The 20,114-nt window shown below is 41.1% G+C and overlaps 1 protein-coding gene across 1 annotated transcript; it reads right to left on the bottom strand.

The window, feature by feature from the left end:
- Nucleotides 1-15,305: 15,305 nt before the first annotated feature.
- LOC307028634 (protein phosphatase 1 regulatory subunit 3E) lies at nucleotides 15,306-20,026 on the bottom strand. Its single transcript, XM_079663831.1, has one exon. It carries the CDS (start codon nucleotides 19,718-19,720, stop codon nucleotides 18,797-18,799), a length of 924 nt encoding a protein of 307 aa, XP_079519957.1. The 5' UTR covers nucleotides 19,721-20,026; the 3' UTR covers nucleotides 15,306-18,796.
- Between the last annotated feature and the right edge of the window lie 88 nt (nucleotides 20,027-20,114).

Here is a 20,114-nt window from a genome sequence, read left to right as displayed (position 1 = left end):
TTGGAAGTTGACAGAGTTGGATATGGCTCTCAACTAGATTTCTCTCATATTGAAAAGTCCTTTACTTTGTGCTTGTGTTGCCAAAAGAAGAGATTCTCTATTTCTTCATCATCATCTCAGCAAAGGAATCTAAAATGTAAATGGACCATGGTGGATAAAGTCTTCTGTGTCTTAGTTGTCTCGGAGTAAATGTTGTAATACTATTAGAGTACATTAGTCATTACGGATCTGGGTGTCCTCTACATCCAGGAATGCGCCGTTGTGATTGTCTGACAGTGTGTTTCCATGTGGTGTGAATCATATGAATAAATGTGAATGTGCATGTGTCTGAGTATGCATCTATTACTGCATGTAAAAAGGAAGTTTACGTGTGGTACATTGCTCATCTCCAGATGTGCGGAGCAGGTGGCCACCATTACTCTCTTCTGAGCTAAACTGCAGGCAGGGAAAGACAGTCTCCACAGCTCATATATGCTAATTCTCATGTATCACCATTTACCTGACGACAGAAAGAGCACAGAATCAAAAGGCAGCCTATGTGCATTTAATTGAGTTTCACCCTGTCTCTGCATAGATGTCTGCAGGTTCTCATGTGTGTGTGTGATTGAGCACACGTGTGTTTATCATGATGCCTCACCTCAGCTCTCCCACAGCTTCCCAGCAGTTTCCCGAGGATGAAAGCGAGTGAAACCCCAGACTAGTGGGGCTCCACAGCCAATTAGGATTGTTTATTTAGCCAGCCACGACCGCCTCGCAGAACAGGAGCACACAGCCAGCCACACAGCCCTGCATTGGAAACCTCTTTCTCTCTCTCTCCCCCTCTTTTTCCACTCCTTCAAACTTCTTTGGCACCATCTCCTCTCTTGCCTCTCTCAACCCTTTGCCCTTTTTCTCCAGCTTTTATTACCCTCCAGTCAGATGAAACCTTTCCAGGTTTTGCTTTAGAAGTCATAAGCTCATAAGGGTCATCAATAAATTGGAGATGTTTTGTTTTGTTTACCCAGCAATTTCTTTATTTCTTTAGGGACGCATTTGTTGCTGCTAGCATCAGCGCCTATCATCAAGCCTTGATTAAAGCACATATATACATAAAGACTTGATCAAAAGTTATTATTCCTCTCTCAAACTCTCGATATTCATCCTCTGACAACATAACACTTGTTGTAAGGCCTGTCAAACAATGTTGATTTCCCAATCTGTCTAGTGTCGAAATGTAACCAACCTTCCATTGTTGGAAGCAGATCATGACAGTACTGTGGTTTCTCCCTTTTTGAGTGTTACTGATTTCTGACCAGTATAAATCCTCGAGCCTTTTGTCTGAGGTTTCCACTGCAGAGAACTGACATTATAAGTCATTTCTGTGCAAGGGTTATCACCCATGTTGCTGCTAAATAGGACACACACACACACACACACACACACACACACACACACACACACACACACACACACACACACACACACACACACACACACACACACACACACACACACACACACACACACACACACACACACACACACACACACACACACACACACACACACACACACACACACACACACACACACAGTTGTTCCAACCTCACCTCTCACTCTCAACTTCTCCCTCCAGGTTTCCAATGTTCCTTCACACCAGCAATCAGCCAGCCTCCTCATCCTCATCCAACACTGTAATCAGGGCTCTACATCTTCTCCCTTTCTAACCCCAACCTCTTTTTCTTTCTTTCTCTGCTTTTTCTACCTTTTCTTCACGTCAGCGCAAACTTCCCATGATGGATTGGCTCACTGACTGATGCCTTAGGGGGGTTTTAGTGCTATGTGGACCGGTGTGTGCGTTTGGGGGTATTGGACAGAAGCAATCTGCTGGGAAGTAGGCAACATGATATCCCACAAAGATACATTCCGTTTGTGTCCAAAACCTTCACTGGGGAAAGATAAGTCTTTATTCAATCAACCATTCCAACACACCTCATACATTTGTAAACACATATTTTATGGAGTTGGTTTGAGGTGTTTGTTCTGGGAAACAAATCAGCTGGTTGCCCCCTAGAGAGTCTTCTTTAACTAAAAACACCCAGAGGTTTCCAAGTGTTTTTGCATATACACAAGCATGCACACAGTAACACACACATGTACGCATTAGCACACACAGGGCACCCAGGGCTTCCAGGAGAGTGGAAAATGTAAAAGGATCTTTGTGTACCTCTCCACAGACCGGCTGTGCCTGGGCTCCTGAATAGGTGGGGAAGTACCTGTTTACTTCGACACACAGTCAGTAACCCAATCAGTGTGTCAGACAGGTACTGGGGGGCCAAACGGGCTGCACGTCCCTCGCTGGGCAACAGGCCAACGACAGAGAGAGTTCACCCCAAGGTCACAGAGTAGGCAAACTCATTCCTACAAGTGTGTGTGTGTGTGTGTGTGTGTGTGTGTGTGTGTGTGTGTGTGTGTGTGTGTGTGTGTGTGTGTGTGTGTGTGTGTGTGTGTGTGTGTGTGTGTGTGTGTGTGTGTGTGTGTGTGTGTGTGTGTGTGTGTTCTCTTACCCTTCCTTCACCATCACTCAAAAACGTGTGCATGACTGCGGAGAGCAAATGATCATGGAAACCAACAACCCTTTACAAGACCTGACAGCTTCCTGATGAGTAAGCCTAGACTGCTGGAAAGTAAGCGTTGACTAATTTATTTTCATTCCTCACAAAGGTGTTCTATGACCAACCTGAGCATGTCATTAGGCAACTTTGCACGAAACAATTAACACCTAAAATGATTAAGGAGTGCTTATTCTTTAAATGGTCATATTTTATACAAAGATATAGTTGTTAATACAAGATCTGTGTTAAAACTATTTTTGCCTGAGTCTGCATGACAAAAGACTGGTTGCTAATAATCATGCTTTTAATCTAAGAAAGATACTGAAAAAAATCCCATGATCATGGAGGTGGTGTACTGTATACCTATCCCAAAAACTGAAATAGACCATGGAGTTTGAAATAATCTGAAAATATTTTATTTAGATCTGACAATATTTCCATAAACATTTACTTTCAAATTGAAATATACATTGAGTAGTCATGCTACTAAGTCAAGCTACTGTAATAAGGCATTCACCTTTTAAAAAATAGATAACAGTATCAAATTATTTTTAAAAATAGACCAACTAATGGAAATGTTATCATTTCCAGTAAGTATTGCTGTTGTATTGACCCCTCCATACTATTCTGGGTCAAAATTTGGCTCCCATTAAAAAGCGGCTCACATAAAAAGATAAAAGTTGGTTTCACATCCAGCATGTTAAATACCCAAAGGCCTCATCAATCTGGGGTTGGCAAGATAAATACTATAGAGTGTCATGCTCAATCAATCTCCTCAATTCACCCCATGTGAAACACTACTGTCTGGACTGTGCTTGGTACATCGCAGTCTTTCTCTCATGGTCTCTTACTGTCAGGTTGGCAGAGCGGTTGCTGGCCTGCGACTCACAGGGCTATTGTTTTCATTTCCCTTCCATTAAACACAGCCTTGGGAGAAAAGAGAGGGAAAGTAGGAGAGGAAAGTGGAGAGGAGGGGTGGGGAACCATCTTGGGAGGATCTGTTGCTACTAGACAGTGTGTTTATCATAACAGCTGCTGTCCACAGGGGAAACTTGGCAGGCTACATCAAAGGCTCATTCACAGCCCACCTCGACCATCTGACACACATAGACAACCGTGCACACAGGCGGACACACACTCGCAGAAGAACGTGCCATCTTCCCATTCAAGGTGCAATATATATTGAAAGAAAAGCCTATAAAAGGCTCATTCTCAGGTTAAAGGAAGTTATGTTCCAGATTTTATTACCTAAACGGTTAGCTCTCAGCAGTGAGGACTTTTTACGATTGTTCTGGTTTTTGTGTAAATGAATTAAAGTTCCATTTGAGTGGCGCCCCTTGTATATGCCAACACATTCTTCAGATGGAGAGCTGCGCTGGCCTCACTTCAACACATCTCTCTCACAGACCCTTGTTAATAGGCAGCAGTCCTTACAATTCCTCCCCTGAAGACAGAGAGAGAGAGAGAGAGAGAGAGAGAGAGAGAGAGAGAGAGAGAGAGAGAGAGAGAGAGAGACAGACAGAGGGTAGGGAAAGCCGATGAGAGCACTTTTATACAGCAATTTTACCAGACTCCTCAAAGGCTCAGAGGATGAGGTTACAATTTATTTCCTTGTTAAATTTCCCCCTGCTCAGTGAGAAGAACACAATCATGTTGCTTTGCTGCCATCATGAGGCCGAAAAATCAAAAATCAACTACCAACTATCCATCCATACAAATCACAGTTACATTCTAGAGGTTGCATTCGAACACCATACTATTCAATATGCCAGAGAAATAAGTAGTAAATACCAATTCATGGTAAATGCAGTATGCCAAATATATCAGTGTACTTCATCCAGTTGCATTTTACTGTTTGCGAGCCATATGCTTTCTATTCTGACCCAATCGCTTGTGCAGTAGATATATGAGCAAGAGGGTCAAAGTGTATGGCGGATTGTTATGATGGGGTAGTATGCTCCAATTTTCACACTGCATGCAACCAACAGTAAATACTTTGTAACGGAAGCTGCAATAATATGTGATTTGCCACACAAACGATTATGCCTCTTAAAAAAGACTTGTCCTAGGAAATGTTGAATATAAGTTCAACGAAATTCATGAATGTTGGGAGCAGCTCATAACTAAAAAGTGGGAAAAATATAATGCTGCAAGGTCAGAATAATCAACTAAACATTGTAATGTACATATTATTCATGTTTATATTGTGATAAATATAGCTAATACAAAGAAAAGGACGCTTGATTTGTGCCATGGTGCACATGCACACTGGATTTTTGATTATAAAGAGTTTGAAATCAAGGTCAAATGAATTATGTTGTTACAATGTTGTAATTCTGTTGCATTGTTTACAGTATACTGTACATCCATGAATTAAGTGCAAAGCCATATAAAAGGCATCTATCAGTTGGTCAGGCTGGATGGATAAAGGAAATGTTCTCCAAAATGATGAGCAAGATTTCTGCATTGTCAATTTGTAATTCTTCTAGATATATTCTTGATGTGTGATGTGCAATGATTAGAGTAAAACGAATGTTTCAAAGGCTATTCTGATGTGTGTTTTTCTGTAAGGCATCTCTGGTTTTTAATAGGCCTATACATAATCAAAATGTGCAAGTACTGAGACAAACACCACCAGAGCTGTTATGAAACATAATCAAAGAAGTCAATATTGTACTACAAATACATTAACATTGTTATTTTCTTTTGTATCTCTACTGTATGTATATAATCAGAACTGTTCATGTGAAAAGCAAGGCACAGACATTCAAAAAGGCTGAGAAAGAACTCTATTTTGGTTTTAAATATCAGACAGGCAGAGAGACTGCTGACAAACTATGTTTTTGTACATGGAGACTGACTAATAAATCGAACAAAATAAAACATTAGGGGCAGACTGCACTCAGGGGGCACGAGTTGAGAAAGTCCTCCTCTTTTACCGCAAACATTTTGACTTGAAATCACAGGAGTAACTAATGACATAAACGACAGCTGTGTTCTATTCAAGAGTCTCAGCAAGTCGTAGCACTAAGACAGTGAGTAAGCATGCAACAAGAGGACACTAAACTGAAGCAGATAAATAGGATAAAGCCAGCATGTTCTCGTCAGCAAGTCAGCAGGGTTGCTTGTTTGGTTGCTCTGTTTACACACGAAAAACAGTTGTTACGTTTGGTGGCACTCTTTTTATTATCGAATTCAAATATGCATAACTGGCAGACGATTATACCCTCAGTCCTTTGTTTAGCCCCTGTACAGCTAGAGGGAACAAAGCAACTCTCATGCTGATTTCCACAAATTGCTTTTAGATGTAAAACAGAACATGCTGTCTTGTTGTCCCTCACTGTAGGTAAAAATGTATTCCATACTTTCCTCTGTGCTATAATCAATCAACTCGATGACTGTGGAGCTATTTTTGCCCTCAGCAAAGATAAATTGCCCAACACAAGTTTTGAAATCTGTTAGATGGTACAATGTAACAGAGACTATTTTGTTCTGTTTACAAAATGAGTAAGCTCTAAGACATTCAAAACTGAAAGCATTCCATTTCAGACAGCTTATAAATGTACAATTACAGAAAATGAATGCTACAAACTCTCGTCATCATTTTGTTCCCATTGAATGCATACATGAATAATATTCAGCCCTGCCCTGGTGGCTGAATATGAACCATAACTACTGTTTTAGAAAGGCTGCTACTGTATGACCTGAGAATTCATTTGAAACCAAGTCACAACAACTGTTTCAGTCTCATTTGTGTGTGTAACCATAAAACATAACATCACCTGTTATCACATGCTGAGGCCCCAAATGCAACATAGCTCCAGTTCAACCATCTGGGGATTGTATTCACACATCAAACACAGGCACGTACACACTGAGCTAGGATGACATCAACACAAAGATAGTGACGTCAGTGTGGAGCACCTTTCATATTTCACCCTGTTCCAGTCTGTCAGGATTGATTGAGGTCATTATTGTTTCCACACAATGTAACTGTCTGGAGATTAAAGTGATTAACGAGGTATATATCTTTCATTTTTAACCTAAAATCAATGTGTCTGTCTGTCCGTCTGTCCGTCTGTCCGTCTGTCCGTCTGTCTGTCTGTCTGTCTGTCTGTCTGTCTGTCTGTCTGTCTGTCTGCCTGTCTGCCTGTCTGTCTGCCTGCCTGTCTGTCTGCCTGCCTGTCTGTCTGTCTGTCTGTCTGCCTGTCTGCCTGTCTGTCTGTCTGTCTGCCTGTCTGCCTGTCTGCCTGTCTGCCAGCCTGTCTGCCTGCCTGCCTGTCTGCCTGCCTGTCTGCCTGTCTGTCTGTCTGTCTGTCTGTCTGTCTGTCTGTCTGTCTGTCTGTCTGTCTGCCTGCCTGTCTGCCTGCCTGCCTGCCTGTCTGTCTGTCTGTCTGTCTGTCTGTCTTTCTTGTTAAAATCCTCCCCTGTGGATCTCTCCCCGCTGCCCGAGGCTTCCCAGCTGAAACAACATGGAGTGGAGGACATTTAAGAGCCGTGCTCCATCTTCTCTCACACACTCACACAGGGCCGCCAAAATCATAAGCCCTCCACTCATCTTCTGCCAAAACCTCTTCCTCGTGGCACGGAAGTGTCAGCTCTGTTTGACAGGTGCTGTGATGAATTGTTTCTATTAACCCCTCATCGGCTTTTCAAAATTATAAATACAGAGATCCAGGGTGGTTAATCTACTGGTGTATCACCTGACACATAATTGGGGAGCTAGGGGTCTCACCTATGCTGGAGTAGTAGGTCACCAAGGCAACAGGGAAGTCTATGGAGAGATGAAAGCAAGTGAGTGAGAGGGAGACAGGGAGTGAGAAAAGCATACCTGGTAAAAACGTGTTCTCACACTCACTGGATAAGAGAATCCCTGTGGGAAAGATTTGGTCAGTTTGTTAAGAGGATAGATTTCCCCGTTATTCCTGATATAAGTTCTGCATTATCGAGAGTTTCCAACATTGCTTTGGTGATAAGCACTGCAGATCGAAATGAGCTATTAGCTAAAATTAGCTCATTAATGTTTTTGTATGCATGGTCCTTGTTCAAATAAATACATAAAAAATCATTATCTGTTCTTTTACTTAGCAACTGTTGCTTTTTCCACTGTAATTTACCGCAAATAATTGCCTACTACTTATGATACACACTCTGCAACAACTGCATGCTGTTGCAAAACCGAAATAAATGTGCTGTTCTATATACATTTATGTTGGCATGTCTGTGGCATCTACAACATCACAGCAGGTGAGATCATTACATAAGTATTAGTGTGTGCAAGAAAATTGAGGAACATGCAAACAAGAAATTATAAGAAACATACATAACAGTCCATTTCCAACAACATATGTGTGTGATTGGCCTGCCGATGGTGATAATGGTCATGTTGACACACACACACACACACACACACACACACACACACACACACACACACACACACACACACACACACACACACACACACACAGACAGTAAAAGAGGAGAGCAGATGGATTGTGAGAGGGTGATAGAGGAGAGAGATTGTGTCCTTCAGGCAGATGGAGGCAGTGATGCTGTCTCTGATGACTGGGCCCCAGAGACAGGGGCCATTGCCTCTCTGTGGCAGCAGGCTCATACTCTGGGTTTGTTCTGCTAACCTGTAGAGCATCTGGACAGATGAGACCATTTTGAAGGTTATGAGAAGCACATTTTAATAACCTAACTTGAAGATTTACACTACTTTAAGAGGATTTAGCTCTGTGTTTACATGAGAGCAACATATGATTAGTCCCCTTCAGGACAGTCTCACTGAGGAGTAGTTAACCTTTTCTGTAGCACTGGAAAGCAAATATTCTCTTAACGTGTTTGCCCAACAGAGGGCAGCAGAGATTAAGCATGAAGGGAATCAAATAGGTTCATCATCACACAGATACACTTCCTCCCACACGTGCAAGGCCCTGAACAACCTTTAAATAAACACATGACGAAGGCCTGCATATGCTCCACAGTCTGGATGTGTGCTACAGATGGGTTTAAGGGCTCATAACCAGCATTATAATCACATTTTGTTTTGTCTACATCTCATTTCAAGGAAAAAGTACTGCATCTAATGATAATGTATCAGGACAACAGAGTAAAACAAGATGTCAAGAATGATACATTTACAAATGTTGTATTGAAATTATGAGTCTGATGGTCCAATCTTAAAACATGTCATTGGCTTTGTCAGTCTAGGCAAATTGACCAAATGGAAACACACTGAGACTCATAAAGAAATGACACCCAGGCACGTACGTGAGCTAAGGGCCGCTGGTGAAGGAAGGCTACAGCGCCTCCAGTCACACGTTCGCTCCATGTGACCTGTCTCTGGTTGAGGGGGGGTCAGTGAGACATAAGAGAGTGCTTTGGGATAGAAGCCAGACACACAGAGAGGTGTGTGAGGGGTCCAGCTACATCATTATTTAATGAGACCTGTTGTGAGTGCTCTGCAGTGAACCCAAAGGCAACAGGGCTCATAGAGATGTAGCCACCAGGGTGCAATTTGATATGATTCAGGTTACCATAAGGCAGAGAGACACAGAGAGAGAGGGCATCCTAAATATACACTCAGCATTCCCTAAGCCACACAGATGTGTATACTAATGAAAATGAACTTTCAGTATTTTCATGTTCACGCATCCATGAACGCTTCTTCGTGCCTGGTGCATCTCCAGCACCCATTTTCAGGAAGAGAAGCCCACTAACAGGCTAACAAATATTTGACCTGACAGCAGTCACGTTTTGCTGAATCACTCACGTGCCCTGTCCTGCTCCCTAACAGCAGACAGGGTTTTATTTTGTAAATAAGGGTGGGGAAGAGTCAGTGACGTCATTCCTGGTGAAAAAGCCCACGATTGCCCTGCAGGGGTGATGATGGTGAGAACGGAGAATTGTGGGACTTGAGTCACCCAGCGTAAACAGGGTAAACAGTGAGAGACAAACCGGCCTCTTTGGCTCCTGTTTCAGACACACTGGAGAGACACACAGATCCTGTTTAAGCACTGTTCAGTTAAGGGTGACCTTTTTCTTTGCTGCTGAGTGTATTCTCTCTAATTTCTCTCTGGCAGACCGCAATCCACTCTGAAAAGACACACTAATGTACACACAATGTATTTGTATGAACCAAAAAGCTAATCTAATTGGATGGTTTTACCCAGGGGACTAAAGTCTGTCCCAGAATGGATTGGGTGCATATCCTGAAAAATGTCATGCCTAACAAACCAGCATAGAGCTTAACACACTCTGACATTCTAATATTCTATAAAGCTTCCAGAAAGTTCAGTCAGGACTTTTTCATTTACTCTTTCCCATTCATGACACATCTTAGGTACACAGGTTGGATCCTGTACTTTCATTTTTGTATTTATTCTTAAAATCCAAGAAGCAAATCCTTCCTATTATCCAATCAAGTAAGCTCCCCTCTCTTACATTCAACATTCAACCACAACCTTCCACCCCTGTCTGTATAGTGTTGGTCTGTGGCTCTTTCTCATGGTTATGCCCCTAAGATCCAACTGAGGGAAATATTAATACTATATAGGGAATAGTATTCTACACCTCAGTCCTGACCTCAACCCTATCCAACACCTTTGAAATAAACATGAACACAGACTACGAGCCAGGCCTTATCGCTCAACCTCAGTTCCCAACATCAGGCATGTGTGCCTAGACAGGAACACATTCCTGCAGCCAGATTAATGCGGAAGGCTTTACCAGGACACTGCTATTACAGCATATAAGAAGTTCAACAATAACAAAAAAAGTAATGCTTTTGTATTTCCAAAAATAGACCATGTAGTTTATGTAGTATATATATACAGTCAACTGATAGGAAGCTATATTTACTCTCTTTAGCACTATGGCTTTAAAACATTTACCATCTTTTGCGTTGCGTCCCAACAGTTTTGTCTGAAGAGAAAGTTCTTCAAATGTCCCCAATTCATTACCTATTTTGGCGTGACAGACAGGCAATTTTTTAGAGCGGCAGTGACGGACCTGTCAGCTGGGAACTGATGATGCTTGATGTTCCACTGATTATCTCGTCTGGTCACATGGTCCTTCAGCGTGGGAGTGAATGTACTGGTGTGTGAGCTTTTTATTTAAGTCCCCATAGCTGACTAAGATGGTCTTTCTGTTTATCCATCTTAGGGCAGACTGACATGATGCAAAGCTCACGAGAGTGTGGAAACAATCTGGATGTGTGGATTATTTAAGAGTGTGCCTCTGGCCCAGTGTTCTTCACTGGTGCCACTGCAAGAAATGCACTTTTCAGCTGTCAGAATGCTCATTGCTTTGAATATAAGATACATCCAGAAGGACAGTGAGAGCATAGAGGTCAAGTGGGGACAGAGTGAGTTGAGAGGGGAAAGGAAAAGTATGCAATGAAGAGAAGGGAATAAGAACCATTTCAGTCATTGGAGAGCGTTGAGAAGAGAGCATGGAAAATGAAAACGATGAAGAGAATGGAGGAAAAGAAAGAGATTACAATTTCAAAATAAGAAAGGAATTTCTTATCTAATCCTTTTGTTTTATTCAGAGCAATATCTCCCGCTGTATTCTTATGAAACAGAAATTTGGGGTTTTATTGCAGGAGGCTTGGTGGACCTGAGGTCACGAGATGAGCAGGACAGAGTTATTAAAGGTGGACAGAACCGCCTCTACAGCTCTTTGTATTCACAACACACACAGGACAAGATAACTGCTTCTCCAACTACATTTCAGTTTTGCAATATCAGGCGTATACCATTTCATGCATATTGAATTGGAATAGCTAGGTGGATAGCATGACTGCTATTGCAGGTTAAACATCAGCAGGTGAACTTAGATTATACCATCAATTATACAATAGCTAATGCGAGGGCGGCTGTGGCTCAGTGGATAGTGTGCTGCACTTCGAATCAGGGGATAGCAAGTACGAGTCACACTGCAGTCAGCATGTCGTTGTGTCCCTGAGACACTTCACCCCAAATTGCTCCTGTGGGGATTGCCCACAGTACTGAATGTGTGTAAGTCGCTTTGGATAAAAGCGTCTAACAAGTGACATGTAATGTAATGCTTAAAGAAGAAGTATGTTGACATTTATGTAAACAAGTGATGCTCACTTATCCAGTTTAGTTTCATATTCAATCTCTATCAACTCTTGAGGGAAACCTCTCTGTCTTTAACTGATAAATATTTACCAGCTAGTCGCTATTGTTGTCTGTTTGGTGATGAACATGTAATGTACATGTAACAACAGCTTTCTACAGCAGTTAAAAACTACGCCGAGTGGTGACAGTGAATCAAAACAGTAAAATGTCAGGCTGGAGAGCAAAACAATGAGCTAAATCTTGCCATAAAGCTGAGGGGGGCTTCCGATCTAGGAAATACATTTCAAAGTCAGATTGATTTCACATTCAATCTGATTGGGTTAATGCATATATAAGCAATATAGCTGTTTTAGGAAAAAGTATCATTTCAGTTTTCTGTGCCTTTTCCAGGCATTGCAGCAACATTCAAAAAAGGACATCTGTAACCCATGGGTCAACTCTTTGTGACTCAGAGGAAGTTATAAATCACATTAGGTTTATCTGACTAACTTTGGTATGCAGCCTTGGTACATGGCCATTGTTTTGTTGGGAAAGCATTTCCTCCCTAACCTGTTTTCTTTACCATGTCTAAATATGGTGTGTTGGCATACTTCCACTGAGAGCTTCATGTCCGGAAAGACCCCGCGGATAAAGATACGCCCAATGTAATAGGATGGTTTGGTTATCTGTATGTGTGCTTATGTTTCTCTCGAGCTTCCTGTTGAACTACTAATAGGGTTTCACATGAATGGGACAAAAGCTAAACCTGCATCTTCTTCAGTTCGCTGCACTTCCTGATGCAACTTGGGTTTCCACCTTCATCAACATTTCATGAACCTCTATCTCTCAGTGAACCGTTATAAAACTCTAAAAACAACAACACGCTCTGCGGTCTTTGGATATTTCATGAGACACTTTCGCGTGTGAATGTTTGAGCTCCCATTGGCTTTTATAAAAACAATCTAATAATTCCAGCACAAATCAAGAAAATGCATCACTGTGAGGTACAGTAGCAGCACCATAATCATGTATAGGATGAAGTACCTCAACACAAATATAAATATTATATATGGCAATAAACACAGAAAATTCTAAAAAATATTTTGAAGATGAAAATAAAGTAAGGTGAGAGAAGGAGATAAGAAATGTGCTGTAAAGAGGGAAGGAAAGGAAAGGTGAGAGCAGGCTGTTTGACAAAGATTCAGTCTGACTCCTGCCTACGTGATTTCCATCTTTTTGTGAAAGAGTGAAGGGTGCATGTATAAAGGAAACTCTGTCCTTTGAAAGTTCAGTTTTAACAGGTTTTGGGGAAAGCGACATAGTGGTTGCTTCACCCTGAGGTGAATAAAGACGATGAATGTAAAAGAAGAAGCTGCAGTGAAATGAAAAAGGAAGACATTTTGGTGGGCTGTCTACGTAGACAATTCAAAACAACAACATTACTTTTCCAAAGTTGTCAAGACCTTTTAGCTGATTAATTATTCAGATCCAGTGCTCACTGAGATGAGGCTGTGACTGTTCCCTACGCTATAGCTCTACATGGCATCTGCTGAGTCAGGATTAATGTCATGTCACAGCATTTCTCTGAATGCCCCACATTCAGTTTTCAAACTAGAAATCATGAGACCTATTTGTGTTACGGCGACTTGACTACGTTATTAGAGCTGTAGGACACACTTAGGATGAGAAGCTACGCAGGTGTGGGGAAAATGGCTCTGTGGTTGCAGTTTAATAAAGCCAGACCCCGGAGGGAGAGAACAATCAAAACGTCATCATCACATTACATAAGCAGCTGTTGTTACACAGCATGACAATGTTTCCTAATTACCACGGCTTGTTTTTACTCAGGCAAGCACACAAAACACTTGCCTTTGTATATTGACTGACTGGATTCAGACTCGACCAAAAAGTCAAATGTATAGAAATGAGATCAAATGAAAGTTACAAGTGAAATAAATCCACAGAAGATAAATGAACCACGTTGCAGGAAAAGCCAACCGTGAATATCTTAATTCCCTGCTTCACCACTCACTGAGAATCTCTCTTTATCTGTATTCTGGGGATTTATTTCATGTTCTGCTTCAATCTAACTGCTTAGTAGCTCTAATTTTAGAATTAAATTGGGATCTCACAGCAGATTTGTATTGACCGGCCTCATGGATTCACACTGACTGGTTTCTGAAAGCACTGAGCTGGAATACAGAGCAGCTACAAACAGTCAGGATGCCTTCAACAGAACTATAGGTAAACAACGTTGAACTGAACTTCCTCTGACTGGGGGTCAACACATCACTCATCACTGCTTTAGGTTAACATGAAGATTAGGCAGGATTGTGTTTCCTAACACATAAGCTCCCAAATACAACACCTAAACAACCACACCTGCCACACATGCAAGGGTAATCTTCAAATGCAGCACATATCCATTGTGTTCCAATAAGTGGATAGGCTGTAAATGCATGTTTGTTGTGTTCCACAAACAAAACTTCGCTTCACTTTCCATCAGTCAAGATCGCATTAAATCACTGTACCGTTATTAGCCAATTCTTTCATTAGTGAATGAAAGAATTGGAGGCTTTGTCGATGTGCTCTATGCTGTGGCTTTATCTAATTGCCTGCCAGTTGGCTAAATATTTATTATATGAGAATGGCCTTCGCTATTTAGAGAGAGCTATAGAGCTTTAGTAAAGAGATTGCAAAATTATAGTATTTTGCTATATTTATAATATTTATATTATTTGGACCACTAACACAGAAATCAATTGAAATAAAATAAAACACAAATAAGCTATGAATCTTAGAGGATATACTCAATGCATCGGTTGAGCATCTAAGATGTTGAAGTGCGGGGATATTTTAAAATGTTCAGATCTAATATATGATTAAAAGACTACTAACAGCTGATTAAAGTAAAGCTGAACACACAGCTGCATTAAGTCTGTCTGAAGTTAAATATATGCACTTACTCTTTGAGCCATGAGGGCATACTTTTATGTAGACGGGGATACAACAACAAAAAAAAGTCAAATAAATTGTGTTTTTTCCCATCTTTTACATGCTGTGTGTTGCACATTTTCTCAGCTCTCTCGCTCCAACCCCTCCCATTCCAACAACAGAAAGGGGGCGTGGTGTCGGACTGTGATCAATTCAAAGACATTTCCGCAGCCATGACAACAATGGCGATGGCTGCAGCCCTCTGCAGTGTGCTGCTTTATGAATGGGCGCCAGCAGCAGCTGAGATGCTCAGCTGATCTAAGTCAGACACCTCGGGAACACACACAGGAACAGCCCTGCATATTATAACACATGCACTCTAATATCTTATTTAAATTATTATAATAAATACAGTGCAGTTTCTCTAGATTCTAAGAGATGTGATTTATTTGATTGATTACCATTAAGCAATACAATTAGGAGCTAGAAGGTATTGAGATAACATTTTTGATAGTTTCAGGTACTGGCAGAGTAATTTTTTCCATCACAAATGTCTTTATCAACCATTGTTTTAACAAAATATAGGTTACATTAGAAAACTAAATAAATGTATGTCACAGTTGTTCATGCAAACATGGTTAATAATAAAGTTCACTGCAAGAGACAAAATAAAAGACAGATCACAATATAGATTAACACAGTCCGATGACTTAGGTGTTACAAACGGAAGTGGTTGCATAGAATACACAAAACAAAACTCACTGAAATAAATTCTATGTCATACAATGGCTATACATACAACAGACGTGATTGAGGCTTTTCACAGTGAGAGAAAAGAGCAGAAGAATGAAAAACATCTTGGTTAGTAGCTATGCATGGATAATATGTCATTTATAATGTACAGTGACGTTCAGCCATAATCCTTTCCTTGTTCCCACTCAAAGTGCATTGGACCTGCTTTGACAAAGTCTACTCAGTGTCAGCTACAATCATACGTCATTCATGCCAAAACGTATCTCCTATCAAAGTGCACCTTGCTTTCCCTTTCTTGCACATATTTGTCCCTTTGTCTTGTCTACAGTGCACATATTTCCACCCATTAGAAATCACATTATTTCTCGACAAACAAGCACTTGCATTCTTCCATCTTGCTTCATGTCTCTTTGTAAAATGTTTTTAATAAGGCATTGCACACCCATATTTGTGCACATGGGTTTCCGAAGTACTCATTTCATTCAGATACACTGCTCACATGTTGGTACCTATTTTAGGGAAATTCTGCAATACCTTTCTCACAACGTTCTTTTGAGACAAATTATTGCATTGATTGGTAAAACCAATATTACAAGCAGCCTTATTTTAACTTATATTTAATAATGGTTTGATAATTAAATCTAATAGTAAGTGTGCTTTGAGAATTTGGTTGGGCACATAATATATTATTTTCCAACTTCACAGACTTTTACCTCTCGCTTCCCTCAATACTGCTTTCATAATGCTTCAAAATACACACAACATAGAATAGTAACAGGAAGACATTCAATATGAAACATTAATACGTTTACATACATATTTAAATATCAGTGAGATCGGATGCAAAATGTTACGTTGACATTGAGGTGAAAATCTAATTAGACCAGAAGCCCTTCGTTTTCTTTATGGTAGGGATGCACCAATAACAACAGCAGTGTTGGATTAATCAGCCTAAAACTGGACACTGCTATCTTAGAGTTTCCAAACTTTTGTAAACTTTAACCAGAGAGTCACATTGGATGAAAAATGGAGAAAGGATCATATTCCGACAGTCATTTATGTCAAGTAATCTCAAACTAATTGACCGAGCAAATATTGTCAGGACTTGTTAAAACCCAACGTTAAAACCTAAAAAACACAATCTGTTTTGGCAGTGATTAATTGGTATTGATGCATCTCAGTACCCATGTCAGACTGGATAGTTAATGCTTTCTGGTGTTGCACAGCATCAAGGCTTGAACAAAGTTTACACAGGCCAAAGCAGACAATATGCAAATACTGACTGATTTAAAAACATAGCACACAGTAAGCTCTGCTGTGGCCAGATCTTTATATATCCACAGTGTATTGAAATAAATAAAAAGCAGGTCTAGATGTGATAAAAGTAGAGAAAGCAACATTTGACCTCAGTGCTGGCCACCTCTCACTTTGGCAAAATGATTCTAACAACAACAGGTATAGCTTCAGAAACCTTGTTGGATTTATAGACAAACAATACTGATGGAAACACAGTGGAACTGCTCCAAAAACTAAGTGGTTACAGGAAGAGTCTTTATCCCCATCCCAACATGATGGCCTCATTAAAGGAAAGCTTCCTCCTGATGCCAAGATGATGTAAACACAGGACACAGAAGTGTTGTTCAGATTAAAGTCAGAGCACTGGAATTAAAAACATCCCGTCTGTTGTTTCTCTTGCTGATCTGAAATCAAGTTTCTACACTAAAAACATAAATAATATCATACACCTCAAGATCAGCCTGATGAATATTGACATTTTCAAATAGTATAGCCTGTTTGCCACAGAGTACATTATCAGAAATGTTCGGAAGAAAGTTTGGAAGATTACCCGATAAAAAAAATAAAATGTATGACTGCTGTTGTATGGAGATATCAGACTGGTTGTTTAACACCAATCTATGCATATGGTTTGGAAATGAAGTAATTTGATTACAGTTTGCCATCTAAGGATGGAAATATCAGGCTCAGGAGGTTCAAAATATTTAAGGAGCAGCTCTATTCTTGCACAGTGGCGAATGAGGATATTATCGTGTACCTTTAAAGCCCTGTAAATACAGTCATTTGTGAAAGAGCTACTTTGTCTATAAACAACAGTGCTCTAAGAAAACAGAGTTACACATGAATAACGAACATTAAAAATGATTACACATTGTGTTTTGATTCAGCACATTTGCAATAATTCTTTTCTGATTCAATGTATCCATTGTAAAATAATTCCTGTGAAAATAACATCTGTTTTAAAACGGTCTACCTGAAATAGAAGAGAAAAGGTCTGCTAGTAATGAGGTATATTTTACTTTGCAACCATTGCTACTAAATATATTTTCTTTGGTGGTACAAAAACCACACTCAAGTTGTTAATTCTGATCACAATACAGCATGGGATAACTGCAATTCATCCTTTATAAACACAGCGTTTATGATTTGATGGAATATGTTTCATGGTTTAATCATTAAATAAAACGTTTTCATAGTCTTGAACTTTGGTAAGGGTTTCTTGATTTTCGAATTTAGCAAAACAGTTATTCAGCAAAAATATAAAATGGGTCTGGGATAGATGCAAATGCTGCTGGTTTATGACTAAGTATGGTGTCCCTGGATTGAAAGCCATGGACACTGACTGATTCCCAGTACCTAAAGGGCCTTATTTAAAATGTAATCTAATGCTTTCAAGCCTGATGAAGAGAATACTGTACAATATTCAATGCACAACTTCCCAAATCATGGCTTAAAATAAGGCATTTTTCCATGGCATGACAGTGGGAAATCATACATTGAATGTTTTAATAAAACAACCTGCCACTTCTTTCTGTCTGTCAAGTAAGACAATGTGGGTGTGTTTCTCCCAGCCTGCAGGAGAATGCTGGATGAATATGCACTAGGTTATCTTGGCATCCATATCAGCCAAGATGCCATGCTTTCTGCTTCCCATCAAGCCAATATGAATGCACGCACGCAAGCATGCAAAGCAAACTAATTGAAACAGCTCCTTGCCCCCAACCATTTAACAGCTTCACCTAACAGGGACTGTGATGCCTATAGTCGGCATTGCCTGGCACGTTTTTCCGTGGCACGTGTTTCTATATTACATAACGTGAACATGCCCTCCCAAAGGGCACCAAGCTGTAAAGAGAGCCCTGAAATCAAGGCAAATTATCAAAGAGCATCCCTAACCAGGCACCTATCAAAGGCTTATGCTGTAGTATTCGCCACTCGATCTGTTAACGCAGCGGGACAAATATTTGAATTATTGTGGTAGAATTTTTTGTGTCACAGCGATGGTCACAGCATGTAGCTGGCAATGGCAGAAAAAAAAACATTTAAAAAAAGCCACAGTCATACTTAAGGTTTCCAGGGATCAGTTACGCCCAAATTACGCACGCAGTGTGCCACTTAAGACGACAAAGCTCAAATAAAATGAATCCATCCATTCTCCCATTCTCGCGGCGGGGACATCTTGAGTCGCTGACGCTTCACTTTGTAGTTGTTCCCATTATTATTGTCCCAGAACTCTTGCCCTCCGACGCAGTATTTAATTGCAAACTGAAACGTGCCTCCGTTGTCAAGGTAAGTAGGCATGACGATCTTGAAACGGAACTTATCGGTGTCACCGTTGGTTGAGTTTGGCACATAGGAAGCCAGGCTGTCCATAAATGTTATCCAGTTGTTAAGGGAATACCGCAAAGAGACGCTCTTTTCAAAAGCCTTGTTTAACACGCGCACAACCCCGGAAAGGTTGTATTCATCTGCCTCCACTGTCTCTAACAAGACGTGCACCTCCCTCACTCTCAGCTCAAACTCGGGTAGTGTACCTGGGTTGGTGAATTGCAACTCCATGAATACAGGCTGCGCAGGAGTACGTGGGAACTTTGTGTCCAAATGAGTAAGGTGCAGGTGTCCTTTGGGTAATTTGGCCAAAATGCGCTCAGGCACATTTGGCTCATCTGTATCATCGAAATGCTTGACTGAAATGAGCTCCAAGCCCAGGGAGTCGGCGAACCGAACCCTTTTCTGACTGGTTGGACTCCTGCTGCGTGAGATCTCTAACTTGGCCCTCTCTGTGGGTGTGGGGAGAGACTTGCATCTCCGACGCAGATTTGGACTCTGTGGAGGCTTCAGGCAGATCTCTCTTCCCCGGGGTCTCTCTTCCACCACGGGGCTATCGGTAGGTACACAGTTATCGTTGATCATGTCAAAATCTTCCCCATCATCAAGCCTCGGGTTTGCCGATGCCAGGCTTCCGAACAGTCCGGCTATGCAGCTGTAGTTCCTGGGAAGGCAGTTCTTTGGGGGCAGCATGACAACGACAGGATGCAGAGAGTCCGCTTCCATAAAACACAGCAGATTATGCACTGCAGATCCGAAGTGGTCGTGATGAAAAAGACCGGCGTGGAGAGATAGAGCCCTCGCGGATAGGTGCTCCGGCTGCGTCAGAGGTCGACACTGTGCTGCTCTGGACCAATAAACCAAGCCGTGGCTGTGCGTGCACCAACAAAGTGCGACTCCAACTATTGCAGATCTTGTATTTTAAGGTTGTGAAGAATATATGCCATCGCTTGGTACGCATTGAAAATAAATAATACAAAAAAAGAGAACACTTTCCCATCGGCAGCGTCCCTCACATCATGTGGGGTTCTCTCTCAAGTGACGTGAGCCTGCGTGACGTCTATTGCTCTACGTGCAGAAGTGAACGTTGCAATTTACCAATGTGGTTTCCTCCTTCACA

This window comes from Notothenia rossii, assembly GCF_949606895.1.
Source record: "Notothenia rossii genome assembly, chromosome: 2".
Lineage (NCBI taxonomy): Eukaryota > Metazoa > Chordata > Actinopteri > Perciformes > Nototheniidae > Notothenia > Notothenia rossii.
The sequence above is the reverse complement of the archived record's forward strand: the minus strand, read 5'-3'. Positions and strand labels throughout refer to the sequence as shown.

What these genes read in the sequence shown, in the direction of transcription:
- LOC307028634 (XM_079663831.1), bottom strand. Translation starts at nt 19,720, where the DNA reads ATGGAAGCGGACTCTCTGCATCCTGTCGTTGTCATGCTGCCCCCAAAG.